At 46.4% G+C, this 24,731-nt stretch overlaps 2 protein-coding genes across 3 annotated transcripts in view; both read left to right on the top strand.

Moving 5' to 3' along the window:
* The window catches only part of SCD (stearoyl-CoA desaturase), an 870,279-nt gene that overhangs the window by 593,761 nt on the left and 251,787 nt on the right, over nt 1–24,731 (top strand). The gene's annotated exons all lie outside the window — the stretch shown is intronic.
* PAX2 (paired box 2) overlaps nt 3,616–24,731 on the top strand; it is a 97,168-nt gene continuing 76,052 nt past the window's right edge. For both annotated transcript variants that reach the window (XM_050960243.1, XM_050960242.1), the window contains exons 1-3: nt 3,616–3,719; nt 7,241–7,406; nt 8,519–8,716. In XM_050960243.1, the coding sequence (XP_050816200.1) occupies nt 3,677–3,719; nt 7,241–7,406; nt 8,519–8,716 (407 nt within the window). In that variant the 5' untranslated portion in view covers nt 3,616–3,676. The remainder of the gene's footprint in view (nt 3,720–7,240; nt 7,407–8,518; nt 8,717–24,731) is intronic.

A 24,731-nucleotide genomic window follows, 5' to 3' on the forward strand; every position in this document is an offset into this window, starting at 1 on the left:
TCTCTTTGGAATAAAAAAAAGAAAGAAAGAGACAGAAAGGTTCATTTAAAGTCGGACGGGAAAAAGCACCCAAGCCTGACTGAATGGGAGCCGAGTTTGGGGGGTTCGCCTAAAAAGAGGAGTGGGCGCTCCCAGCAGACCCCGCATTGTTCCTGATCTCGAGTTATTAAGCGTGCGCGGGGAATATTCTCAGAGATCCTTGTGGTCTTGGATATTTCCCCCTCCCCTCGAAATAAAAATTGTTCTGTGGATTTGAATGTTGACAAAGCAGTTCTTCCAGGAAGCCGTGGGGAGGGAAGGGGCGCCAGGTGACGATGCTGTATGGGGGGGGGACTCTCTGAGATTATCTCCTCCTCTCTTGGGGAGGCAAAGGGTTTCCTTGTCCACATGGGGAAATTGGCCCGATTTCACTGGATCAGACACCGGTTTCGTTAAACTGGGCGAGCCTCTGGCGCCGACGCTGCTCCAGAGTCATTGCGGGATCCTGGACCCCTTTGCTAATGCGGGGACTGCAGTAGGGGAACAGGGTCAAAGTGACAACTCCCGCAGGCTCGGGGAAAAATTCGTCTTCTCCCTCGGCCCCACCCGAGGGAAGTTGCTGTCTCGTTAACACACAACCAGGCGTTATAACGCCCCAAGAGCATCTGCGTAAAGGAAGCTCCCCCAAAAGGACTCCCTGAAGCACTAATCTGGTCCAGGGGGTCCCCTAGCAGCGGAGGCCTCTGGGGCGGGGTGGTCAAGGAAAGGAGCTATCAGACTGGGAGCCAGCGGGCTACAGCTAGGAGAGTTTCTGGCTTTCCCAGTCCCCAATGCAAACCGAAGTCATTCGAGGGGGGGAAGAGTTCATGGCAAATATCTTTGTAATGGTGTGTGTTTATCAGTCTCTGTCTCTCCACGCTCCCCTTCCTTTCCTTCTGCCCAGCGCTGGCCGGTGAGTGTCAGAGGTTTGTCAGCCATTTGCTAATATTTGCTGCTGCTACTGGGTGGCGGATTAAGTTCAAATCCGGTTAATCTGAAACTTTTCCCCTGCGATAGAAATTGACGTGGATCAATTTGGAGCAGCGGACAAAAACCAAACCGGAGAGCGCCATCTACAGGCCATGGGAGGGAAAGGAACGCCCGCCCCCTTCCCGCACACCTTATACGGGGTTTGATTCTGAGCAGTCAGGCCCGCTTCACCTGCAGCCGTCCAGTCCTGAACGCTGCCCCCTTCCTCATCCCTGCCCGCCTCCCCCACCTGCTCCGTGCGCGAGCGGGGAAAGGGTTCCTCTTTGATCTACCTCCTCAGCCAGGCGAGTGGAGAAAGGCAGCTAGCAAAGTAGGAGGCAGTGAATAGAGGGGAGGGGATAGGATGGGATGGATGGGGGGGGGGTTCAGCATGGGGAACAGTGAGTTTGCCGATGGCAGACTAGGGCTATGTGAGTTGCTACGGGGAGAAATGAATGCTCGAGAAAGGGACACAGATGCTCCCCAACCCCAAACCAGAAGCGATAATGCTCCGTACGGAGCATTTCCATGCGCACACGAACAGGGGCTCTGAGCCAGAACCGCTCACGAGCCTCTTCCAAACTTTGCACTTGGTGGAAATTCAAAGTCCTGGGATTTTTCTCCAAAAATCAGGGAGGAAAATCCCAGTCATGCCAGGCTTGATAATAATAATAATAATAATAATAATGAGCATTAATACAAATTAGCATTAATTGTAACAGCAATACTAATAATTATTACTGATCCGATTACAAATACTTCAAACCTCCATTAAAAACACAGGAAAATGTAGCCTTCGGAGGGAGTGTTTGGATATTTTGGTTTCCACTGGCTTTTTTTTTTTAAATGTACCCCTCTAAAACAGGTATTGTTGTCTTTCTCTGCATTTAACCATATACAGTGTCGGAAAGATTTTTAAATCAGGGTTTGCAAACTCAGGGGAAAGAGAGAGATAAAACATCAGCTGAAGTGCCAGAATGATTTATGAGATGGTGGAAAATATTTCATAAAGATCTCTCGGAGATTCTTTACTTACCCAGTCAGAAAACAAAGGGGTTATTTTGTGACAAATAAGCAAAGAGGTAGGGAAGGAGGGACCAAGAAAGGAAGAGGAGAAACGAACAGCGTTTCATATGATGATAAACACATATGGAAACAAAAATTTAGCTCACAGCACATTGCCCCATTTTCACGGGTGAATTTATTTATCCCCAGGCAGGCGTTTCTCTTCTGTTTTCTCGTTAGGTCAAAGCCGCCTCTTTTACTTTTCGACCCGTTTCCGAAATACTTTATACATCCTCTGCCTGAAAAAAAACCAAACACATGGGGAAAGGTTATTTTATTTTCCTTATTTTGACACACGCGCGCGCAAAACCAGAGAAACTTTGTAACCCCCGGATTTGTCATCTCCCAGTCCCAAATATGCCACTTCAAAGCGATACAATAAGGAGGGGTTTTTTTTAAGTTAAACACCAAGAAAGCTTTGATGCGTATCAAATCCCAGCCGCTTTAGCTCGAGAGATCTCCTGGATCCTGATGGCGGAAAGCACTTTCATCGGCGGATGAGCATGCAAAAAAGCAAAAGAAAAAAGGCAGAGAAAACTGACAAGCGCTGTGTACGCGTGGGGGAGAGAATGTGCTTAAATAGGGGAGTTGGAGGCGCCGCAAACAAAGCAGGGAAACAGGCTATTTAAGCTCAGCGCATCCTCCTGTGTCCCCTAAACATTCAGAGCCCCGTCCCCTCTGCAGCCCTTATCTAGAGTTTGTCTTATCTGGTAGTTTCGTTTTTCTCTGTAGTTTTAATCCCAACTCTCTCCCCCCCACCCCCAGCGCCCTGGCACTCCCTCCCTCCCCCTCTCCTCTGCCCGAGTGACAGAAGCACGGACCTCCTCGCCCGGGCTCCGTCTCCGCGCGCTGGCGAATCAGAGAGTGTTGGAATCTATTGCCTTTGTCTGACAAGTCATCCATCTCCCGGCAAAGGGGGAGGGCGAGGAGGGGTGGGGGGGAGAGATCTGGAGGGGGCTTTGCAGCTTTTAGAGAGACACACGCGGGGAGAGGAGGCTCCATTCTCCAGCCAAAGCTCCTCGCAAACACATCCCACCTTGCGAGAAAGTCTGCCAGGAGCGGGACCCTCTGCCTGGGGAGCAGGAAGAGGCGAGGGGACGCAGGGAGGGGGCTGCCGCTGCTCAGAGATCCCGGGGATTTCTACTCCACTTTGAACTTAAATGAACTAGCCCCAGACTTGGCGGAGGAAGAGGAAGGAAGCCGCATCATCCTCGGCCGCTGCTGCTGCTGCTGCTTCACCACCGTCATCATCCTCACCTTGCTTCCGACACGCTCTAGCCTCCAGCCCCTCGCTGACCCGGCTGCCAGGGATGATCTGACCCGAGCGCTCCAGCCATGACATCCACCTGCCCCCGGGCCGCTGCCTCTCGCTGCCCGCTGGGACGCCGCTGACCAGAACCACCGGGCTCCGCTTGCTCTGCCCCAGCTCCAGCCAGCTCCCAGTCCACGGCCCCCGGAAAGTTCTCCGCTCCTCGGGCAGGGCCGAGCGCCCGCCCCCCCGTCTCCCCTCGCCCTGCTGGCTGGTTGTTTGTTTTTTTTTTGTTTTCTCCCCTAAGTCTTGAAGTTGAGTTTTAAAGGCGACACGGCGGCTTCAGCCGACTTCTTCCCCTTCCTTTGCCTCCCCATGGATATGCACTGCAAGGCAGACCCCTTCTCGGCAATGCACCGTGAGTACCGGAGCCCAGCTCCTTCTGCTGCATCCCTCCATGCCTCCTTCCCCAACCCTTCTTCCTCACCTGACCCTCTATCCAGGCCATCCTCCCAGCCGTCCGCCGCCTCCGCCAGCCAAGGTGGGCTCCGAACCCCCTGCCTTGCTTTGCCACCACCGGCCACAGCTGCTCCCTAGCTCCTTCTGGGCTAAGAGCCCCACGAAGGGGTATCCCTGAGCCTGGGAAACACCCAAACTTGCTGGAGGGAATGAGTGTGTGTGTGTGAAAGGGAACAACAACAACCAAATCAGGTCTTGCTCCAAATCCACTTTGCAAATTGTGCCTTCGAGGGGGAGTAGTTGATGCCGACGCGTGTCCAATTGTATTTTTGATCGTTTATATTTTAATCTGCAACGGGGGTCAAAGCTTTATTTTTTAAATTTTAAATACATAGATATGTGTGGAGCCACAGATCTCCCTGTAATTTTTTTGTTCTTTAAACTGAAGAGGGGGTAAATGTCATTTTTAAATGACTGGGAAGGTGATTGTTTGTTTTAAGGATGAATTAGTGGAAGAAAGAGGACAATTATGTTGTTGGGAAATCTGGCATTTTGGAGGGTTATTAAGAAGTCACCGTCCTCCTTTTTTTCTTTTTCTTTTAAATGTATTTATTTACAAGATCCCTGGGGTGCATTTTAAATGCATTATTGACATACAAGAAAGTGGATTCTTGATATGTTTTCAGACTAGAATCTCGTTTCCATCGAAGGAGGGGGGAAAGGAAAAAACAACCCATGACAATTATTGTAATAATGAAATTGCAATTATATGAGCTAACCGCAGGCAGGAAAAATAATTCAGGGATTTAAAAAGACAGGAAGAAAAATAAAAATCTGAGCTAGAGACCATACTGAGTCAGGAAATGAATAATTAAGAACAATTTGTAACTTTCCACGGCGAAACTTTTCAAGACGCTGCCCTGGCAGCTGTATAAAAAAACCCCAGTATTTAAAGGATACACTCTACAGTATTTGGGGGTTTTAAAAAACGATTTGCAAGAAGAAAAAGAGCAGAAATATAAAGCACAAGGAAAGGGTTGGCTGCAGCTTTATTTCTTTTTCAAAATTGCTGATATCTGAGCGGTTTTGTTAGGGAACAAATATTGTTTCCCAAGTATATTCTCTGAAAATACTCCCAGTGTTTGGAAATATTTTGTTTGCACCCCGGCGGGTTTCTTTTTTAATTGATTGCAATACCTTTGCATTTAATTTAATTTGGAAAATATATTTAATCTATAGAAATATTTCACAACACAGCTGATGATTTAAAGAAAACCCAGTGAGATTTGGGAACGTTTTATTTTTGCTGCCGAATTTTGAAAAAAAGCATGATTCAGTTTGGGCCGTTTATATAATACATAATACATATATTAGCAGGCAATTATAATTCACATGAGCGCGATTTCCTGACGCGCTCGCACACGTATACAGACTATAGAATGTGTTCTGTTCAACGGGACAGATGTGTGTGTGTATATATACATACACACATATATAAAGAAAGAGAGAGAAAGAGAGAGAGAGAGAGTGTGTAATAAGGTTTGAAAGGGACCGATCTAAATTAAAACAAACCCGGGGGGGGGGGAAACACTGGGTGCAATAATTTGAATTATTAATTTTTTAATCTTTTTTGCATCTGATGCCTTTTAATATTCTGTAATGCGAGTTATCAAAGGTGCCTTGAATTATTTATCAGTGAGGTGCTGAAGAAACTGCTGGCTTGTAACTTTAGAGGCAACATGTGCAAAAGGTGGTCTGGACAAATGAAGAAAAAACACACACACGCACCATTCAAGAAAGACCCAAATGATACCGGGGGGTGGGGGGAGGTAGAGGACAGGAAGAAACGTCCACTACCACCACCCAATAATCCCAAGCCTTTTTTTCACGAAGAGGTTTTAAAAAATAACTAATCCTGCCAAAAAGAACGGTCTAAAGAAACCATCCTGGGATTATGTGCAAGGCAGTTTGGAGGGTGTTTCTTAGGTGTTAATGGGGGGGGGCTGTTTGTGAGAGATGAAAAAACTCTATTTGTGAAGAAGGACTTGGATCGATCGTAGGGCAATGAGAGTTCCCACTAAGTTCAGAGCCAATAAGTCAGTGTCAAAAGCAGGAGAGAAAAAAAAATCAGCAAAAATATAAACAGATCATTTTTCAGCAACCTGCAAAACCAGCTGAAGATCTCTTTCCAGGAGAAGCTGCAGCAGGTTAACGCTGTGTGAAAGGAAGGCTCTAAACACAGTATACACACACTGCACAGTTCTATCGATACGGATACATAGGGATCATGGCAAATGAAGATACACCTTCTCTAAATATTTATACATATCTACGAATGCGCGTTTGTAGTATAGCTCTGGCGCACACACTTAGGTGCAAGCGTCACAAACACGGCTCATATTTTGCTAATATCCGAATGAAGATATTTCCTCATTCCTGGCAGCCTTCCTGCCTGACAACATTTAGCAGGTGCAAAGCCCATCCTTGCCGTATTCATCCGAATTATTACTGAAAAAAAAGGCAACCCAGGCGCCCCATGGAAGACAGAGCTGGGGTTTTGTCTGAAGGGGTTGAATGGGGTATTTTTATTTCCCCTTGAACAGAATCCTTGTTTAAAAAAAATCAAGGCGAGGTTGTTTTTTTTCTGGCGGATTTTTCCCCCCTAAAAGGTCGAAATCTTATGAGAGACAGAGAGAGAGGTTTTGTTTTTATAAACTGTAACCGTTTGCGGGACACAAAGACAGGTATCGTTCTTTCTTTCTTTCTTTCTTTCTTTCTTTCTTTCTTTCTTTCTTTCTTTCTTTCTATCTATCTATCTATCTATCTATCCAAAAATAAATGGCGAAAACGAGCTAGACCAGGTAACAGTTCTCCGGGGTGAGGGGCGCAGAACTAAATGCAGCAGGGAATGTGATGGAAAATCATGGCACGGGAATGAAGTGAGAGGAGAAAGGAGCAGCCGCAGAAAGAGGGGAAAATCCGAAAGGGCTCTGCCTGGAGCAGCTAGAAGAGAAACTCAGGAGTTCGGGAGAAAATCTCTTCCCAACTCCTGGAGCAGGCACGAGCCTGGGGATTGGGATTGTTCCCGTGCTCGTCCCCAGAATAATGGCCCTGAAATGCTGCTGTTCCATCAGGCCGTTTCAGAGATCCTGGGAATAAAGGGGCACAATTGCCGCTGGAGAGTATCTGGGTGTGTGAAGGGAGGAAAGTGATATTCGTTAGAAATTCACTCCTCTGGGTTAGGGTTTTTCTTTCTTTCTTTCTTTCTTTCTTTCTTTCTTTCTTTCTTTCTTTCTTTCTTTCTTTCTTTCTTTCTTTCCGTCCTTCCTTGTTGTCCTTCCCCAAACCCTCGCCCCCTCCATCGCCTCCATTCATAGCTAGTCACTGGAGATTTTACCCCCGGTCGCTAACTGTCCCCGACTAACGGTCTGTTTCTGGGGTGCGTGGGTTGTTGTGTTTTTTATTCTCTCTCCCCAGCAGGGCATGGGGGAGTGAACCAGCTCGGGGGGGTGTTTGTGAATGGCAGGCCCCTACCTGACGTGGTGAGACAAAGGATAGTCGAGCTGGCTCACCAGGGAGTGCGACCCTGTGACATCTCCAGGCAGCTGCGGGTCAGCCACGGTTGTGTCAGCAAGATCTTGGGCAGGTAAGGCACGGGCGAGCAGCGTGTGCACCCCTCCCCTCCTCCAAACAGCCTCCTCTCCCGTCCCCCCGGGGTCCGCCTGTGCGCCCACGGGTTGGCACGCAGCCCGAAAGGGGAGAAGTACCATTTGCAGGACAACCCCTCCCCCGCAACAGCCACCTCTCCTTCCCCTTTGCCGGGGAAACAACCTGAAGCAGGGACATTTTGTGAGTAGGAAAGAAAAGGGGAAAAAATCCCCACCCCACTCGTACTCTGCCGAGCAGCCTTAAAAAACAGTCGCAACCAAATTTGGTGTGAAATCTCCAGGGAGCCAGATCGGGTGGGGGAACCTGCCTGAGCCCGGCCTTGGGGTTAAGGAAACAGGCTGTCTGTGTCTGAACCTCCTGGCTATCCACCGACCTGCCCTTTGCAAAAGCAGTGTCCAAACCGTGCCGAGCTAATGGCCACGCGGGGACGTGGGGGTGCCAGGGCCAGAGATGAGCCGAGAGGGCCAGGAACCCCGAAAGCCCCGCTGCGCACCCAGGCCAAGCAAACCGCTCTCCACCTCCTGCGGCACAACCAGGCAGTTCCAGCGGGAGAGAGAAAAGATGGGGGCTGGGGTAAGAATAGGGGGCCAGGGAAGGAGGAGAAAACATCCGCTAAAAGGGGTTCATTCCGCTGTCTCCCTGTGCCCCTCACCGGCCCCCACCCCCCTGGATTTTATCCGGGGGACGGTTTCCGTTTCGTTTCCCCATCGCTGGCTGGGCCTGGCATTCGGTGGAAAAAGCCCCCCCCACACACACACACTCCGCTGCCGCACAAGGGCACAGCCCCACCTCCGCTGCCCCCGAGCCCCCCAACACACCCCGCTGCCCAAGGGCATAGCCCCACCTCCACTGTCCCCCGCGCCAGGCAGCCCGGGAAACAGGCAATGGCTCCCCGAAGCCGTGCGCCCCCAGGCCCCAGGCGGGGGAGGCTGCGCTCGGCTGCAAGGGCAGCTAGATTTGCTGGGCTCGGGGGCGGTGCGGGGTCGCTGGCAGTGGGGAGGACATCGCATGGCGGCCGGTGGCCAGGTATGAGTGAGCTCGGGCAGGGGAGCAGGCCCTGGGCACTGACCGCGCTCTGCTTTGGCGCAGGTATTACGAGACGGGCAGCATCAAGCCCGGCGTGATCGGCGGCTCCAAGCCCAAAGTGGCGACCCCCAAAGTAGTGGATAAAATCGCCGAGTACAAGAGACAAAACCCGACCATGTTCGCCTGGGAGATCCGGGACCGGCTCCTGGCCGAGGGCATCTGCGACAACGACACGGTGCCCAGCGTCTCCTCCATCAACAGGTAAGGGCGCCCCTCGGCCCGGCACCCAGCGCCCTGCCCAGGGCCCGGCCATGCGCTCGCTGCCCCGGGCCAGTCCCTCCGTGTCCAGCCCCCTCCCCTGCGCCCAGCCCGACCCACCTTTCCCACAGCTCCCCTCCCCCCACGCCACTTCCCTTTTATGGCCCCCATAAAGCTCTCCCAGCAGGCAGACAGCCAGTTCCTTTAGCCTACGGGTTCCCCGGCCCGGGGGGCGCTAGCATTTCCCCCTCTAAGGCGCCCGCCTCCTCTGCAGCCCTGGAGTTCCCAGCCCTCCAACACCGAGCCTGGCGCTCCCCCAGGCCCGGCGTCACTGGGCTAGTCCCTGGAGGCAGCGCACCCCATCCGTGCCCGGGGCTTTCCTCTCCTGGGGCCTGCTGGTGTTGGAAACCTGCTTGGAGACAGCGCGCGCGGGCCGCCCTCGGAGGGGACTGGCTGGGCGGGGAGATGGGTGAAATGACTGGGTGAAAGTACGCGCCGCGGGGTGTTGCCAGGCTGTGCATGGCAGGGCTGGGAGTGCGAGGGTAGGCACCTGCCAGGAGATTTGCTTCCTTCTGTCCTGCTTCTCTAACGCTCCTTCCCTCGTGTCAGTGGATGCCAGTGTTTTCAGTAATTAAGACTGTGAGATTAAAAGCGCCCATATCTAAAGACAATCACAGCCCGCGCTCCTGAGCCATTAAACCACCAAATGTTTGTTTATCTTAAACAAACAGACTTAGCTTCCCAAATGTGAGGCTCCTTCACCCCACCCCCCGGGGCAGCTGCTAAACCAGCAAGGACGCCTCTTCTGAAGGCAGGGAAGAGCTCCATGAGGCGTCTAGCTGCTGTTTCAAACCTGCACAGATCACAGCCCCTTGCAGAAGTTTTGATTGCAGCGGAATGAATGTAAAACAAATCACCCACCTCTCCACGACCCTGAGGGAAAGAATCCTTTCTTTAGTGGCAAAAAGGATATATGCCAGGTGACAAAATGGGGAATGCTGCAAGATGTTGTGATGCATATAAACGTGTATGAAAAACAAACACATGCATGTGTACACACATGCACATTCACCTGCAGCATACATTGGCAACACACAGGTAGACGCTTATGCATGCACATGGAAATATCACACTGGCCCAGGTGCAATAACATAAAGATACAAATATACACAAGGCTGTACATACTTGCACACATCTATGCCATGCTGTTAGAAATATTGTAACACATATAGTCAGGCACTTACAAAAATATACACATTTATGCACTCAGATACAAATACTATCCCAAGAGAATAATGTATATATATATATATATATACACACACACACACACACACACTCACAAATACACACATTTCATGAAGTATATATACACATACCTTAAAGACACATGCACACTGACCAGCATGGCAGTATCTAGTGCATGCATGCATACACTTAGGCATAGCCAGGATGTTGAAAAACCCTGTATGTTCACACCAACATCAGGAAAAATAACCACTGGGGAAACACTACAGTATTTTTTGTCTTGTGCTGTCCGTGGGAGATTTATCAAAATAAGTCTAATAACCCAGGCAGCATGTATTTCCCAAACTGGCATCTTATATAAATAGCTTTAAATATTTTGCAAATGATATGAAATTATCCCAAATCATCTTGAAAACAGCAGGTAGAATTAGCTGGTAGAATGTACCTTGGCTAAAGAAGATTCCCTCAGACACACAGTCTCTGTAATATATTGCTCGGCTACCCCAGGAAATTATCCCTGTGTGTGCCATCTGTATTAAAATGGTTATTAAGTTATGAACAGGGTAACATAATACTGATCGGGTAATTATACACCCTCCTAAAAAACCTCCAGGTCCCTGTTACTCTCTCAGTCAGGTATAGAAATAATAACAGTTTGACATTCAGACACCTTACAAGGCAGCTGTGGAAGGACAGCCAGATATCCCTGAAAGGAATTAAGCCAGTGCTCCAGAAGTCCGGAGGAAGGGTTTTAGGTTCTTTGAAGGAACAGCACATTCTTTCAGAGAGGGGCAAAGATGCAGTCTGCTTAGCTGGAACATGCATGCTGGGTTAGGTAGCCCAAAGCAAATTGACATCCAATAGCCACTGAAGGCAGGGACTTGTAACCTATTTGGGAAGAGTAGCACATTGCAGCGGGCTGCACGATGTTGTATTCGTGTACAAGACCAGAGCCACATGCTTTCCAGCTCTAATCATACCTTTGCTGCTGACTTATTGTGCTGTCTTGAAGTTACTGTGCCTTAGTTTCCCCACTTCTAAAATGAAGATAATAATAATGACCTATCTCAGATGGGTTGGGGACATCGTACTTAGCTAACATTCATAAAAATCTTTGGGGATGTAAATTGATTTATAAATGGTAAATATTATTATATCAGATAGGCCCAACTGTGATGCTCCAATTCTTGCCACTGCGATATTTCAGTGTGAGATTGCCAAGGAAGAATGGGATCTTTTCAGTTTCTGGTGATTAAAACTCTCTTCAATCTCTTTCATAATGCAGGCCCAACCTCCTTTCCATTCACCCATTAACTTTGTGTGGGGATTCCAGAATCCCAGACTGGCAGGGAATTGATTCCTTTAATGCCTGCAGCCAATGATAGAAAAAGCACCATTTTAGGATGTGTGCTGGGGAGGAACACAACAGCGTGTTGTGAGAGAACCACAGCAGAACAGGAAATAGAGAGAATACAAGGGCCCAATCCTGCTGCCGTTAACAATGCAAGTTTCACCCTTCACTTCAGTGGGAACAACACCGGGAAGATAGCAGAAAGAGACAGGACTGCATTTATAATTAAAATGCAAATTCTCATTCTCTTCCATTGTCGAAGCAAACATTTCAAAATAACCAGATCATGTAGACATCGCATATGTGTGATAAATTGCTGAGTCATGTGACAAGTTGCATTTATCATGCATCTGTGTCTACCTCACCCGCCCTCTGATCACCACTTTGGCCCTCCCTGGATTTACTCTAACATTCCAACTCCCTGAACAGCTTCAGACAGATGCCATTTCTTAAAACCAACCTGCCACAAAAACATTTCATTTCCCTTGCAATGTGGAATTTACCCCCAAAACTGTATTGGCCCAAAGTCCACCGTGGGCAGTTTTCAGACATGCACTAATGACAGGTTTAAAGTCCAGTATCTAGGGGCTCTAGAAATGAGATCTTTGCAGAAATGACAGAATCCCAGCTTTCTAACGGGAAATGAGAATAGTGTTTGTTCCTGGAAAGACCAAATATACTAGACTTTAAAGCCCTGTGTGACATTTGTATGTATATAAAAAAAAGCTATTCTAGGGCATTTTAAGAGGTTCTGAAAATGTATTAATTACATTTTGATTTTGCTTGTTCTGAATTCTGTACAGCTGGACTAAGACTAACAAAGGCACATGGGTTTCTAGGTGCAAGGATACAAAAAATAGTCAATGTGAAAATTTTAAAATCTTCCTAAAACCGTTTCAAATAGATTTTCTGTTAAATTTGTGGCACCTACATAATACATGCTGGACTGTAAAAGTTTGATCAGCATGTTTTTGAGACAAAACTTGTAACTCACTCTCGTCTGGGCCACTTGTGAGTAACACGATCATCCCAAACTTATGCTGATGTAACCTGTATGCTGCAACATTGTGTTTTAGCTATAGAGTACATTGAAAAACCTATTGTAATCCTCAAGACACCAGCCAAATCTTTTGGCTACCAGTTGGTGGTCTTCTGTTAATGGTAGTGAATACATATACACAATGCTTTAGTCAATGGACAAAATAGACTTCAATTGGTGATCTCAAGACAGGAGGTTGTCTAATATGGGAGATTTCTAGTACACATTTCATATATTATATAATAATAATTAGTGCAGGTTTAATATATTATATACCTGTAGGATAGATATTGTATATATCATTGAGAAGTAATTAAGTGACATAAAGTTTCAGTTCCATCAACACAGCAAGCAAAGAATGTTGATCTCAAAGGACTAGAGAGAGTTTCCATTATCACATGGAAGCAGATTGGTTATCTTTGATCACTTAAACGCGGACTGTTTAAATTGGGTTTGTGTCTGCATTGCTGTTAGCAGTACAGTGGTTTCTCTAGTTTGAACTGGGGTGTCGGATATTACTTCACACTGGGACCAGGCTATCTGAAGTCAATAGGGGTGTTGGCTTTGTTTTGCTGCTCTCAGAGAACCTTAAGAACCCAGGTTGTGCATGTTATAACCCACTGAGATCTGTACGAGCTTTGCTGTGTGCTTTAATGGGAACAGCACATCATGGAACCATGTTCATAGTTCCGTAGTTAAGGATTTAACCCCCATTCTATTCTAAGCATTATTTTTTTGCCTCCCTCTAACACTCAATATACTGTACAGTTTCCCAAATGCGGAACACAGCAACCCAGCCCACAGACAAAGTGCCCCTCCATTCCAGTACTAAGGTGGCTTTCAGTACTATTAGATTTGCAGTTTGTGAGAAACAGGCATGATCCCCATCTGAGGAATGTGGGAGTCACAGGCTTATGGAATAATATTATAGTCAGTTTGCATGCTTACCCTTTGAACTATGTGTTTCTCTGATTCGTATAGCAGGGCATGCAGTTTGCTGGACATGATAAACCTCAGTTGGGCTGTCATGCTGGGTGGCAGGATAAAGCTTTTTCAATCCCCTCCCAAGAAGTATCTAGTATACGTGCACTTCTAGAATTATGTGATTGGTTTTGGAAAATGTTTTCTGTTATGTTATGTAATAATTGGCCAGTGAGTCGTAGTTATTGTAGATAACCACACTGCCTCCTTTTATGATGTTCTTTTGTAAATACAAATGGAAAGACAGACATTGAGTCCGCTGATATCATCCCTGGAACTGTGTTTGTTGTATTGAGAAATATTGAGCATGTGGCTATAAACCATCAGTGTCCACAGGCAGCCTTGTCTAACAGTCGGAGCAGGGGATTTCATGTCGGGATACTTTGGTTCTCTTGCCGACACTGCCACTGACTCGATATGTAATCTTGGGGAATTCACTTCATCTCTCTGTGTGGTAGTTTCACTCTCTGTAAAATGGAAATAAGATACTTAGTTACCTTTGTAAGCTAGAGCTGTGAGTCTTTACCTAAAAGATCCCATATAGCTCAAAGTAGAATTATTACAGATCCAATCCTGGAGTAGTGCTGATTTACATCAGTCAAGGATTGATCCATCCATCCGTCCCCATACACACCCATCGTTTTATCTATCTAATTTCTATCCACACCCCTCTCTTTCTTCCTCTATAGTACACAACTTTTGTAATTCAATCTGTGAGTTATCCCAAAAGAACCCCATACTCATCTTTGTCCCTTGGGGCTGAGTCCTGGAGTCCCTGCCACCTTCCACATCCCACTAAGTAGATGTGAAATCTAGAGGATGGATAATGATTCTTCTGACGACTCTGGATAGCTCAGAGCACCAGTAATGTGAGTGAGGTCAATAGTGACTGAAAGTAACAACTACTGCATGGTCTATATTATAAGAGTTGGTGCCTCTCAGTCCAGTTCCTAATCAGCAAGTGTCTACATCACATAAACATAGTGCCGTAGCTGGTGCTTAATCCGCCACTTTCTTGGTTGTCTCAGCAGAGCGGCCAGGGATTAACCCGCCCAGGTACAGTGAACAAGCCTCTGACTCGAGGTGGGTTTCTGTAATCCAGTGACCGAGGGCACGGGTGAGGAATGCTTGCCCTAATGCTGAATCTGCTGTCTGGATAAATAGGGGCTGTGGCTCTCAGGTCTCTCAATCTGGCACCTCTCCTCACACACAAAAGAAACTCTTTCTGGATCCCAGCAAGGGGCCAGCACCTTTTAAAAGCTCCCCATTGATCTAATGCTGGATACCAGGTTTCCATTCAATTTTCCACCTCAGGGAAAGCAGCTCCTATTCCCAATTGCTTTCAACTGAGTGAAGAATGTGATTGGGTCTTGTAGGACTTCATTACATCCTCCTTTTAAGCCCAGATTCCCCTGGTCACACACAAACCCAGTGTTACCTTCTTTCCATCATTGCAAATAAAGGACAGGCTGATAAAATTGAGGTCATAGACAATGTTGTTTCAGTTAAAGGACTACATTTTTGCTTGTGGCACCATTACTTGGCATGTTCCTCACATCTGGCCAGTGGCAGTTTGTATCATGATGCATGGACTGAGTTAATCATATTCCCTCTGATTTTCCTATCTGGCCCAATGAATGGGGCTGGAAAGGAGAGATCTTAGCTCCTGGCATTTATCTTCCCTGCTCTGTACATTTTGCCTTTTAAAAATCCCAACCCTTTTAGTCTCGTATGGATGTCCCAGAAGGTGTATTGTTGTTGCGAGTTAAGCTAGTGCAAGTTGTTGCGTATAGCGAATGGCTGCTGTACTACACTCGAGAGGCAGCTGCATTTCAGTGCTGAGTGAATGAGTCCTATGTAGTCAAATTTCATTTATTAGAACCTCTGTTATCCGAAAAACTCATTTGACTTTGGGGGAATGTGTAAAGAAATAAGTAGTTTGGCTAAGAGACGAATAAATAGGGGGACAAGAAAATGATCTGCAAATATCTGAAGGGTTCAGACACTCTGAGGGAGAAAAGAAATGACTCAGGGTTGTACAAAGTGGTATACTGGGAGTAAAGGGATTAAATTAAGAAAGAAAACATTTAAACGGAGTAGCAGAAGGAATTTCCTGGTAGTGAGATCTGTTAGGCTGTGGAATTGTCTCTCCCAGGAATTCCTCACCGCTTAGGAATATTTAAAATTAGACTAGATAAAAACACAAGAAAATGTAGGGGACACTCCTGCCTTGGCTAGAGAAATGGACTGGATGATCTAATAGTCCATCTGTAACCTTTACGATAGGATAATACAATTGATTCAAAAGGAAGTTGTATAGCAAACACATGGAAAAGCCCCTGCTTCTCTGTAACCTCATCTTATCAAATGACTTTCATGTTATAGCAAAAAAAATCCAGGATTTGACATTGAAAACAGTTAAACTAGGCGAGATCTTGGCCTGAATTAAATTGGCATCGACTTCAAGGGAGATTTGTCAGTGCTCCATCTGTGGGTCCGGCAGGCAGGGTTCAGTCAGCAAACTACATGGGCATCCTTCTTGGTGCCAGGGGCCACTTAAACATAAGTATTCAGCATCAGCCGAACTGTGCCCCCACTGAGGTCAGTGGGGGTTGACGTCAATAGGAGCTGAGTTAAGCCAAGGTTGAATGCTGTAGAAGACCCCACCCAGAGTATGGATGATTTTGACGCTGATTGGGGTAGTCAGAAAACTTTTCCTTGACTTTGTCAATCCATCATTCTTGAAATTGAAAAAGCTGATTAGAATGGGGGCACGGGGGTCTCCCCCATCCCCAATTCATTTGTCATATGCTATCAATCTACAGGCAGATTTGTCAAGCCCAAGTGCTCCGAAATCATAAGTCAGGACCCAAATGTCATGAGAGTGGCTTAAAAATCCTGAGTTTTAAAAATAATAATAATAATCCAGTTGCCGGGGGAGGGAGTGTTGCCTGGGAGTGAGCCGTCGGGTCACTTTTTAAAGCTTCTCTCTGGGCAGGTCTACACTTAAAACACCGCAGATGCCCTGCTCTAGTGCTCCAGAAGCCCTCCTCCCGCATAGCGCTGTGTAAACCAGGGGTTAGCTCAGTATAACTGTGTCACTAAAGGGTGTGGGGCTTTCCTGAGCTATGTAGTTTTGCCAATGTAAGTTTATAGTGTAGACCTGGCCTGTGCAACCACAAAGGCTAGAAACTTACCATTTTTAAAAACTGAGAGCTGAGCATCTCATGTAATCAACTGACCCCAGTAGCTGGAGCTTTAAGAAGAACAGCAAATACCATGGCACCTCTGATAAAACAGTACAGGGAGCAATTTTTCAGAAGCAAACTCCCATTTTCACAGTGCAGGTATCTGGGAGCATGTTTCATACCACATAGACAGCCATCTACCTGATTACAACCTGCAAATCAGATCACAGGGCACCCAAGTGCTTCAGAATGCGCCCGGAAACGCTCGCACCCAGGAAATTTACACTTGCAATTATTTGTGGGCATCCAAATGTGGGTACCAAATAAGAGGGTGAGTTACTGTTATTATTTATCATTTGTATTACGTCCCATTCACAGATCAAGCCTCCATTGTGCTAGGCACCGTGCAAACACTGCATTTGCGTGGGTCTGAGTAGAGGCTCTTCTGGAAAATCAGAAAGTAGACCTCAACATTCCTCTCACTGGCAGTCCAGAAAAAAATTAGCATTTTAAGGGTTAAACAAATATACATGGCTAGCTGCCCATCAGACTTGCAGAATAAGAGAGCTGTTTGTGGCTAGGGCTTTCCCACCAAAGCATCATCAGCATCAGCCTATAGGTAAGAGCAAGATTGGAGGGGTCCTACCATCCACTCCTGTTCCCCTAGGGCACATCTCAGAAAAAGATTAAAGGTGGACGTTGGCTAGTGCTACAAAATAAAGAAAGAAATGGGGTCCTAACTGTGCTGAGAACTCAATAAAACAATCACATCAAATACGAGGCCGTATAAATCCACGTCTGCACAGGTAACCCACTCAATTGCTTTTATTACGGCTCAGCCTGGCTCCATTTATTATTATCTGCGGTCTGGGTGAAGGATGCTGGCGTGGAGGGTGGTCTCTTTGTGCAATCCTATCCCCGGAGCTGCAACAATCAGCCCACAGAGAGGTGGGTTTCGATGGGCGACCAGGACGGATCCATCTGTCTGCATGAAAACCAATCAATAACCCTGTAACTAGACCCCTTGTCACTGGGAAATGGACAACACAATAGTTCAATACCGGGGCCATGGAGGAGATTAGCTGTTGTTTGGGGTGAGGGAGAAAAAGAAAGAGACCATGTATGATGTGTGGACAGCATATGTGCTTGTGTCCCTGTAGATATGTGTGAGGAATAGTGAATGTATGTGTGTGCTTGCGCATTCAGATGGGTACACATGTGTGCATGTGTAGGTAAATTGTGGGTGGGTTTTTGGGGTGTATGTCTGTTCAGTGAGCGGCATTGTGGGTATAGTGGACCTGTGTATAGGGACTGTATGTAGAGTGTGTTTGTGTTGATTGGATTATATGTGCGTATCTAAGTGTCTGTACGCAGGGAACATATAGTCCTTGGGAGGTATATATACGTATGTATGGGGAGAGGGAGTGCGAGTAAACTGAGAGAAGTATATACCTGGGCTATGTATGCTAGTGGGGTGTGTATATGTCGCTGGATGAGTGTATTCCTTGGGGCTTTGGGTGTATGTGTGTGTCTGACGGTGGAGAATGTATGGCTAATGTTGTAGATAGCGTATGTGTGTGCAAAGCAAGAGGGAAGTGTAACATGCTTGCAGGTATAACCCTGAGCTCATAGACTGTTACACAGAACATGCCGTTCAGAAACATCACTGTGAAATCTTTACCCAAAGCTCTGAGTGAAATTGGGGAAAACCAGGGAAAGTAGGTTCTCATCTCATGTAATCCCCCTGTCCAAAGAGCAGAAATTTAACATTTCCTGCTGCGCTCATCCTATAGCAATGCCCCTCCCATAATCTCACTGGCTGTGGGCGGCATCTTCTCCCCAGGGCCCTTAGCAAGCCCCCAGCACACACATACACTGGGGTTTGCCTCCCTTAGTTGTGCTCTCTCTGGAGTCAATCACAGTCTTTACCTTGCATTCTCCCTGCCTTGTTCCTGGCCCCACCTGAACAGCTTTTTCCATTTCCAAGGAGGAAAAGTGAAAAATGCAACGGAAAAAGGGGAAGAAGGGACAAAATAAACAAGCGGAGCACAAAATGTGTGACTGATTCTGTAGCAAGTTTGCTCTACACAAAATCCTACCTCTCTGATTTAACAGTGGTTTAGCTTCTGGCAACAACAACAAAATCCCACACACACCCCTGCCCCCCACACCCTTTCATTAGAAGGGTTAGCAGCTAGAACTGGTCAGAAAAATTATTAAAACCATTTTCCAGAAGAAAATGCCATTTTTATGTAACTGATTTTTTTTTCAAAATTGTATTGATTTGGATGAAATTTTGTTTAGAAAAAACTGGAAAATAAACATTTAACATTTTCAGAATGAAAAGTTTCTTTTGTTTTTGTTTTGAAACCCCTTTTTAATTTGAAATTTACTTATTTTATATTGAAAAAAATAAAAAAGGACTGAACTCAAAATGAAACATTTTGATTGACCCAAAACATTTTTTTTCAGAATTTTGTTTTGTAAAAAAATTCAAAATGCTGGCTTTTTGTCCCAAACTCAGATTGAAAAAACCTTCAAAATCTCACCATTTTTTCTAGAACAGAAACCCCATTTTCTGACTGGGTCCATTGACATCCCAATCCTTTGTTTGCTACAGAGAGCTCTAATTTTTGTGATGAACAATTAACATATCTACTGTTTCCTTTGGTTGGGGCTGACGTACAAGGCAGTGTGACCTCACACAGGGTCTAACGGATTTTTCTATGTGGGGCAGGAAAGAATTTTCCCCCAGGTCAGATTGGCAGAGACCTTGAGGTGGTGGGTTCTCCTTCCTCTGCCACATGGCATGTGGGTCACTTGCCAGGATTATCTGGGGGTATCTCACTTAACCATTTCCCTACCATAGCAGGGAGCTCGAGCACTAGTGCACCTCAGTCCCTCCTATTCTCTGTCTGTGGCGCATAATAGTCTAGTCTCCTGTGGACTGTAATATTTTGGTCTAATTTTAGTTGTTGGGTTTAGCATGCAGGTGATGGGTGGTGGTGGTGGCCTGTGAGATTCGGGAGATCAGAATAGATTCTAGATCATCTGGTGGGCCTTCCTGGCCTTATACTCTAAATCAATGTCCATTTCCAAGCTCTTGATTTAAATTGCCATGGAACCGTCAGACATTAATATTTGGATGCCTCTTAAAGGGACCATCATCTTATAAAGAGCCATTGCTCTTCTAACAGTTTCTTAAAGGATTGGTTCTGGCTAGTCTGCCTTTAGAAAACACTGCAGCCCAATGCAGCTGCATAATATTTATGGCCAATATTTCCAAAGCATGGTGCTGGAAGTCAGGCTCTTAAATTCACATTTGGTTGCCTGAATATGGGTATAGAAGCCCAACTTTAATTCTGCAGACTGAAAGTGTTGGCCTTTATTTATGAAATGACCGGGGAGGCAGATGATATAGGGGGGATGTGGAGGGGGTTATTTTTGTGTGAAGAGGGATTTGTGGCGGGGAAGGAGAGTGTGTGTTTGTATATGCACTGCCTACACAGGGACCATGCCTCTGGCAGTGGAAGAAGATTGGAATAGGAACAATGTGATGCAGGCCATCCTCCCTCTAATCAAACGGCAAATCAGAAGTTTGAAATAGACAAAGCATGTGGGGTACTGTCCCTTTAACAGCTGCCAAATTGAGTGTTGTGGTCTGACGGTTCCGTAGCAGGCGGGAGAAAGCAAAGGTGGCTGCTGGGTGGAATGGGCTGAGAGAAGAAAGAAGCATCTCATGAAGGCAAGGGGGTAGGAACAGAGTGAAAGACTAAGCAAGATTTGGCCAGATTATTATCACTGAAAATAAATCTGCGGTGTTTGTACATAGCGTTGCCGTGGCCACCGACCAGTTCATCTTAGGGATGCGTGAGATGCGTAGAGGGAGTTTACACTATTGGCAGATGGAATGTTGGTGCCTGAGGGTTCCCAGGCAGCTGCAAGTGGCAGAGCTGGTGGGGACAGTGACCCTGCAGCTCACAGGTGAACGTGTGTGCGGGGAAACGACTCCTGAGCTGGATAGGCAGGGGGCAAAATGATCCTTGGGAATGCAAAGGGTAAAGAAGCCCTGTAGGAGCAAGAATGGAAGGAAGAGGCAGGGGGCATTCAGGCTAATCATTTGTGTCAACTCAAAAGACGATCTTTGCCAAAGAGAAAGTGCTGACTGCACCAGTCATACATGCCACTGGGTACTTAGATGCGCAGCTGACTGATCTGTGCATGCAAATGCAGCAGCGTGGGAACACAACAGACGTGCATTTTTGAGGGCGCACCATGGGGCCTGTAATGTTTGATCAGATGTTCTTCCCTGTAATGGATATTTAGGTGAGGCATGACCTCTACACCGCAACGTGTAAGAGAAGGGGTGTGTGTGGATCTATGAGGAAATGTGTCTGTGTGGGAGTGTTATGTTTGTAACTAGAATGTGACTGTATGTATTAGGGGTCTATATGAGAAATGGGGAGCATCATAACCATGAGAACGTCTTGTGTCTGTGGTGGGCATATGCCAGGAGTTAAGTTCATGTGGCGGTGCATGCGTGGGCATAGATACTTCTTAGAAGAATGGTTTTGTGGGGATCTGTTTCTGTCTGAGTATGTGTGTGGTATCCTGTCATTTGGGCAACAGTGTGAATGTATCTGAGGAGTTTGTTAGTGTATATCGGACCACAAATGTGTGTTTGGGGACAGCATATGCATAGCAGTGTACAATTAGCACTGGAAGTGTTTGGAGTAGGCTCTGTGTGCATTTGGGGACAGTGTGTGCTGTAATATGGAAATCATATCACATATACGTGTTTGGGGAAATATGTATGTGTGAGGTGGGTAGTAGGTATAATGCGAGTGTGTGTGCATAGTAGTGTGTGCGTGGCAGTTTGAGATTGTATGGGTGAATTTGTGTATGCTAGTGGGCATGGTAAAGTGTGATTGAGAGAGAGACTGTAGGAGTGAGTGTGTATGTATGCAGTTGTGAGCATGGCAGAGCGTGTGCATATTGAGATGATATGGATGGATAAGTGTATATAGCACAGCAGGTATGTATTCGTGGGAGATTGGGCATGAGGGAGTGTGTGTGAATGGTAGTGTCTAGGACAGAGTGGGGGTGTTTGGACATTATGTTTGGAAGAGTGTATATGTGTGGTACAGAATGCTTGTGTTGGTGGATTATTTGTGTATGAGGGGGAAGAGTATCTTGGTGTTTGCAGGGAGGGTACAAATGAGGGTGGGGGCGGTATAAGATATATCAGATTCAGTCCCCCTCTCTCCTCTCCCCTCACACTCTCCTCCTCATTATCCAGGTTATCTTGTTTGGGTTAAGAGGCCAGTTTCAATAGACTATAATTGAAGAGTGAAGAGAAGCTGATAAGATAAGGAAAGGACATCATTCCTCAAGGGACCAATAGAGGTTTCATATTCCCCCTTTCTCTGCTGCGTCCCTAACACTCTCTGGCTGTCCACAGGCCCGGTCTAATCACTCTGTGTGTCTACAAGTCAGAGAGAGAGAGACATGGAAGTGTCTGTGTGTGGGGTGGTGGGGTGACTGGAGAGCCCCATCCGTCACAGAATTGGGGCAGGAAGTGGGAAGGAACAGTCAAGAATATCTGTGGCAGGTGATAAAAGGCAATTGGACAGGTGTAGTACTCCTGGCTCCAGGAGGAGGCAGTGAAGTGACAAGTGCGATTCCCTCTTGATGCTGGAGTGAGTCAGGGAGCATAGATTCACACAGTACTCAGGACAGGTGGAAATCTTTGACCCTTTACCTCTGTGTCTTACTCTGTCAGGGGAAGGTACTGAGCAAGGACAAATAATCATCTATCTGACTCTCTTTCTACAGCTGGATTTCTAATGGGCCTATCACCACCATGGTTTTTAGGATCATTCTTCTAAAATGCCTTCCATTAGAAGATTTCAAAGCACTTTACAAACATTAACGAATTTCACCTCACAGTGCCCCTCTGAATTAGGGAAGTGCAATTATTCCATTTAGTAGAGATGGGCCAAGGAGGCAGTAACTGGACTCCAATCTGGACTAGATTTAGGTTAGGGTTTGAGGTTCAGGCAAGAGGCTGAATCAGCCCCATAGGGTTGGGAATGGATTTGATGTGCTGAAATCTCACAAGCTCTTCTTATCCAAAATGGCAGAATTCTCATGAGGGGAGCTGCTTTGGAAATATCTGACTGGCATTAGAACCAGAACCAGAATATAGGCCTCTTATGATATAGGCTCCTACCTAAATCCCAAATCACCGAGCCAGGCTCAGATCCAGAGATGTGGATCCAAGATCCCCTGAAATGCAAAGGGCTTTGGATATGAGATTCCTTGTTTTGGCTCATTTCTCTTTTAAAAAAGCACCTGGGGAAATGGACTCAGAGAGCAACTCAGTCACACAGCTAGCATGCAGCAGAACTGGGAATATAACCCAGATCCCCTGACAACCAACCCTGCATTTTAACCATTAGACCATGCTCCCTCCAAGCCACCTTGAACTTGTCTTGGTAACTAGGGGCTGCTGAGCCTCTGAGGGCTGCAGTTTACCAAGCTGTCAGGAGTGTGCTCACTGGACCGCCTCACCAGAGACAGCCTTCCTCACACGCGCTAAAAAAGTTGAAAAGAAATTCATTTCATGGACGGTGGTTGCTTAAAAAAGGCGATTCCAGCATATGTATGTGATAAATGTTAACCGTGCATTAATCGCATTAAAGAGGGCCCTATAAACTTTTCATTTCTAATTAAATTCTAGCCAGTGATTCTGGTGAAGCCGGCACACACTGGGCCTTTGTTTATGTGGAAAATTAAAATGCAAATATAATGGAATTTATTTCCATTACCCGAGTGATATTCTGCGTTCTTCTGTTTAACAGCCTCCAATTATTTTCAACCAGGTCTCTTCCCTCTGCCCACCCACCCTCGTGCTGCTCCTGCTGAGTGGGGTGAGGGGTGTGTGTGTGTGTGTGTGTGTGTGTGTATATAACAGGAGGGGGGACTAAGAATAGAGTTGTATGTTCAAGGTCAAATGCAGAAGGGAGGCAGGGAGAGTAGAGGCGGAAGGGAAAAAGAGAGTGGGAGAGAATGAAGAGGTGAGAGGGAGGTAGCAGAGACAGTCACAAGGACTTAGCTAGTGCGAGGAGGAGTTGCCCTATGAAAAACCTCACAGGGAAATATCAGCCAAACTTACTGGCCTGCTGAGTCCCTACACTGCAGCTGGCTCCATGGGTAATCAGAGCAGGGTATAGGCTGTCTCCTGATGGGCTACCTCGGTGAAGGAACAAATCTGAGAGCTCCCTCAAACAGTTTCCAGTCCTCTAATGCCCCTGTGATGACTTTGCCGCTAGACTGAACCCTGATGGCGCCAAAATTAATGGGAAAATTCAGTGTCAAATGCATTGACAGTATGTAGCAAATAGACAAACACAATAAAAATACACATCATTGACATAAAAATAAACAGTGGAACTCGCTCAGTGATTTCCATGGGACCTAGATTTCAGCCCAGTCTGAGGCTCAGTTGTCGTGGGATAATGGATTATAATATGTCTACAAAAGGGAAAAACATATTGCACGCACACATACACACACATATCTACATTCATATATACTGCATCTTTTAAAACATACACACATATATACATACACACGACACAGGCTTGCAGACACAGAGATGAACACATGCATATACCTATAGTTCCCTACACAAGTTCATACATATAGTTGTATACGTGTGCACCCACAGTCAATCACACAGTCATTCATGCCATGTAATACATGTACAAACACATATGTATTCCTACATGTATGCACAGAGAAATACATATGCACGTGCACACACCGGGCCTAGAGACATCTGCAGCACAACGTACAGGCAGCCATACAGACCCACATATACACAAGACATACACACAATCATGCAGATGCGCACAATTAAGTGACTTCTCAATATTCATTGAAGCAAGCAGCTGCAAGCCATGTCCTTTCTCACACACAGTCCTATTTGTACACACATATGCAAGCACTGTAGTCCGAGCACAGCTCAATAAAGAGGACAAGTTGGGTGCTGAGGAGACATTTATACTTCATGTGAGCACCTTAAAGAATCATCTAGTGTAAATTAGCCAACCCCAGCAAAGACATGGAAACAGGAGAAGGACACATTCACTCACAGCACTGAAACGAGGCCATTAGTCAGTCAAACAACAACACAAGCCCTGTCAT

The sequence above is a fragment of the Gopherus flavomarginatus genome, chromosome 6, assembly GCF_025201925.1.
Source record: "Gopherus flavomarginatus isolate rGopFla2 chromosome 6, rGopFla2.mat.asm, whole genome shotgun sequence".
NCBI lineage: Eukaryota > Metazoa > Chordata > Testudines > Testudinidae > Gopherus > Gopherus flavomarginatus.